Here is a 4,002-nt window from a genome sequence, read left to right on the forward strand (position 1 = left end):
CGTCACGTGACGTCATTGAAATAGAGCTCCACTAGCAAAAACAAATCTCCAATGCACCCCTGCATGTCAATTATGTATAATGTATAAAGAATTAGGCTAAACTTCAGAATGTAAGCTCAGTAATTTTAGCCAAATGTACACCAGTGGTTCTCAGCCTTTTCAGGCCGTGACCCCCCAAAATAATCATATTTGAACTGGGGGCCACCCCCCCCAGGAGTTGACTGGCATTACATTTAGTTTGACTTGGTTCCACAGATAAATATTGGGAAAATCTGTGAAGATCTACAAGCAAGCTAGCAACGCGAGGCTTTGTGAGCTTGTAGATCGGCTATTTGTTTTAAAGAAATCCTCTTTCATATATTATTTAACAATTTGGCCAATGTTTGACCAGTTTTGATTGTAAAGTTTTGTTGATTACTTTTGATGCAGTAGCCTATGGCCTTTTGGTCTTTTTCTTTTCTTCCTTGTTTTGAGGTCTTAAAAAGTCGTTAAATTGACACTTCACTGTCATCTACACCAGGGGTTTTCAACCAGTGGTCCGGGGACCACCAGTGGTCCTTGACGGGGTTCCAGGGGGTCCCCAGCCAAATTAATAGTTAGCAACCAAATTGTCCCTTATATGTCTGTAACTCTGAGAGTGTATACAAATGGAACCAAATGGACCCGAACACTGATGATGATGATACAGTATAGATTGGGACCCCCAAGAAATTTCAATGGTTGAGAAAAAGGTTGAAAACCACTGATCTACACACACACACGCACAGTTTGAGAACCACCGGTCTACAGGCCATTTTGTAGGCGAGGTCCACTCATCCACACAACTGTTGTCAATCTGTCAATTAAAGCTCCCACAATGATGATGAGGCTCTCATTGGTAGCATATGTGTGTGCCTCTACTAATAAAAGAGCGCGCTCCGTGCGTGTGGCTTCGCGACACGATGGAGGGGTTCAAGTTTCCCCCATACAACAACACCACCACTGGGATACAGGGTCAGGGTCAGGGGGTCACCACCACCATCCATGGCGGCTCATGGGCCCGGGGGAGCAGCAAGAGAGGAGGGGGAGGAGACTGGGTCCAGGGTCTGAACTACATGGAGTTCTACAAGGCCCTCCTGGCACAGATCAACCCCACTGCTTTGCCCCTGATGCTGCCTCCTCCTTCTCGTCCCATTAGGAGAGCCAGCACCAAGGAGTGCGGCGTCCAGGTCAACGCCAAGGTGGACCAGGGGGTCCAGTGCTCGCTCGGACCCAAGACACTACATGAGGAGAAGACTGATCATCATGGCTGCCACCACCTGAAGAAGAAGGCCTCAGGTCAGTGGGGGGGGGGGAGTACTCTGTTTGTTCTATGTTGATATACTTTTACGATCACAGGGGTCTCTCCAGCTCTTTAGTAAACAGAATATAGTACATGTTCAGGTATGTGACAACATTTACGCCAATCAGGAGAGGGTACTGAAAATGCATTTTCTGTTAAATAAAGATCTGGAGAGACATGGGAGACTCTAATGCAGATGTTTGACAATGATTTAACTCTTAAGAGTGTAAAATGAAACCAAATGGACCCGTCATTTTACGCTCTCAAGAGTTAAAGATCTATAAGGGTCCATTTGGTTAAAATGGCCGAAATGTGTATATAGGGCTGAATTTGTAATAATAATCCAAATCTACGAAGTAACTAGTAACTAAAGTTATCAAATAATTGCAGGGGAGTAAAAAGTACAATCTTTGCCTTGACATGTAGTGGTGTAGAAGTAAAAGCACTGAAAATGGGAAATACTCAAGTAAAAAAATAAAAATAATTGTACTTAGGTACAGTACTTGAGTAAATGAACTTAGTTACTTTCCACCACTTGCCTCAGGTCCAGGAGAAGGAGAAGATGACCCTGTGGCTCCGACCCCTCCCCTCTACAGAGGCAAGCCGCTGACCTTACTAAAGACCCCGGTCAGCAGCCTGATGCGCTTCTCCCGGCCGCTGTCCGTCTACTCCCCGCTGTTTGACCGCAGGATCCTGCTCAAGTCGGTGAAACCGCCTCATCACGATGATGATGATGATGATGGTGAGACGACTGACGATCAAAGCCAAGATGATGAAGAACACGACCAAAGTGCGGATCCCGGACCCGAGGCGGACGAGGACGAGGCCTCACTGACTGATGACGGGAACGACAAACCCCTCCATCGGGCATTTAAAAAGTTCAATTTTCAGGTAAAACCCGATTTGAGGTCCATCATGCACAGTAAAACTAACATCCTGAGTGTTAATTTAACTGATGTAGAAATGGACCCTTTATGGGATCATTAAGACGGTCATCGGTTATAATGATAATATGACATATCTTGTATCAAGGCTAACTCAGAGTCCCAATGGCAGGTCCATTTGGTTCTTTTTGTTCATAGACTGAGTTTAATTAGCATTACAGTGTGAGTTGGGAGGTTCTTGTGTTCAAACAGCCATGTATGATAACCAAACGAAAATTCATAAATACTTGAAGCATAAATACTTAAAATGATCACATAAAATGATTCTGTGTTCCATCAGTTCCTGGAGCAGAAATATGGGTTCTTCCACTGCAAAGAGTGCAACATCCGGTGGGAGAGTGCTTATGTCTGGTGCATCTCTGGAACCAGCAAGGTAATGTCTTCTTCACCTATGGGGGGAAATTCTCACTCTCTCTAATGTGGTTATGCTTCCATATCTGTAAGGATTGTTTTATCATAACACTGACGTAGTTAAAGCTGCACTATGTAACTTTCCTCTTCTACCCCGGATTTGAACCCGGTTTCCTGTGTGGCTGAATTTCTTGCCACTGAGCTAATAGAGCCTACCTGCCTGCTTGCTCAGGGGATAAATTGAATCTTGACCGTCAGGTCAAACTTCATGTCAGATCCTGTGTCTAGGGGAGACATGACCTTTGACACGATCTAAATGTCTCAATAAAAGAGCAAGGAGACAAAAAAAATTATCAACATACTCCTACTCGGACAAAATTTCATTTTATTATTATTTCTTTACATGGTGCTGCTTTAAAGCAAAATATCAGAATAAATGTCCACTGTAGTCTCTCTTAAAAAAAAGAAAAAGAAACGTGAATGTCCCCACTGACTGTTGTAAGGACTTTTTTTTTTATGATCTCAAACTCCAGGTTTACTACAAACAGTTCTGCCGGAAATGTCAGGTGGGCTTCAACCCCTACAAAGTGGAGTCCCTAATTTGCAAGGTGTGTAAATTCCCTAATATAACCACTCAAAAACCCTTGCCTACTGTTCCTATTCTGGGGTGAACGTTCTGCAAAAAAAGCCTATCTACACGCTCACAACGTGGCGCCTGGCATTCGCAAAGCGAGGCGTTATGAGCTTGTAGATTGGCTATTTTATTTATTTCCCTTATATTATTTGGCGACTGTTTGACCAGTTTTTATAGTATAGTCTGTTTATTACATTTTTTCTTCCTTTTTATAGGTAGTATAATAAGGGTCTTAAAAGTCCTTAAATTGTCACTTCACTGTCATCTGTGGACCCCCCCAAAATCATGTGGGGGTCCCGACCCACAGATTTAGAACCACTGCTCTATACAGTAGGGTCCATTTAGTAACTTTATTTCCCTCTCCTTCTCGCTCCTCCATTTGACAGGAGTGCTCCCAGACCAGCTGCTGCTGTGACAAGAAGCAGAGACACACAAACGCCAGGAGGCCTCACCGCCAGGACCTCTGTGGCCGCTGCAAAGGGACACGACTGTCCTGCGACGCCACCTATAGCTTCAAATACATCGTCTAAAAAAAGATGGGGGGAGGGGGAAAAGATGCGTTTGTTTTTGTTTTTTCTGTCTCTGATTTCATTGTTCAGCTGAAAGTGAACTATTAATTTGTTAATAAAATGATTAAAGCTCATTGCACTAAAAGCTTGTCTGTGTGTGTGTGTGCACCATGCTTGGCGACAAGGTTTTTCCATCCAATCCACAAGGGTTATGTGTAATTGCCCCTTTGACCATTTATTAAG

At 43.8% G+C, this 4,002-nt stretch overlaps 1 protein-coding gene across 1 annotated transcript; it reads left to right on the forward strand.

Moving 5' to 3' along the window:
• Nucleotides 1–941: 941 nt before the first annotated feature.
• LOC311057319 (zygote arrest protein 2.L-like) lies at nt 942–3,780 on the forward strand (the record flags this gene model as incomplete). The annotated part of the gene is made up of 5 exons (XM_084074274.1): nt 942–1,317; nt 1,866–2,212; nt 2,546–2,638; nt 3,150–3,224; nt 3,637–3,780. 5 exons carry the CDS (start codon nt 942–944, stop codon nt 3,778–3,780), a joined length of 1,035 nt encoding a protein of 344 aa, XP_083930400.1.
• Between the last annotated feature and the right edge of the window lie 222 nt (nt 3,781–4,002).

This window comes from Gymnoscopelus microlampas (genome assembly GCF_963454915.1).
Source record: "Gymnoscopelus microlampas genome assembly, chromosome: 12".
NCBI classification, from domain to species: Eukaryota; Metazoa; Chordata; class Actinopteri; order Myctophiformes; family Myctophidae; genus Gymnoscopelus; species Gymnoscopelus microlampas.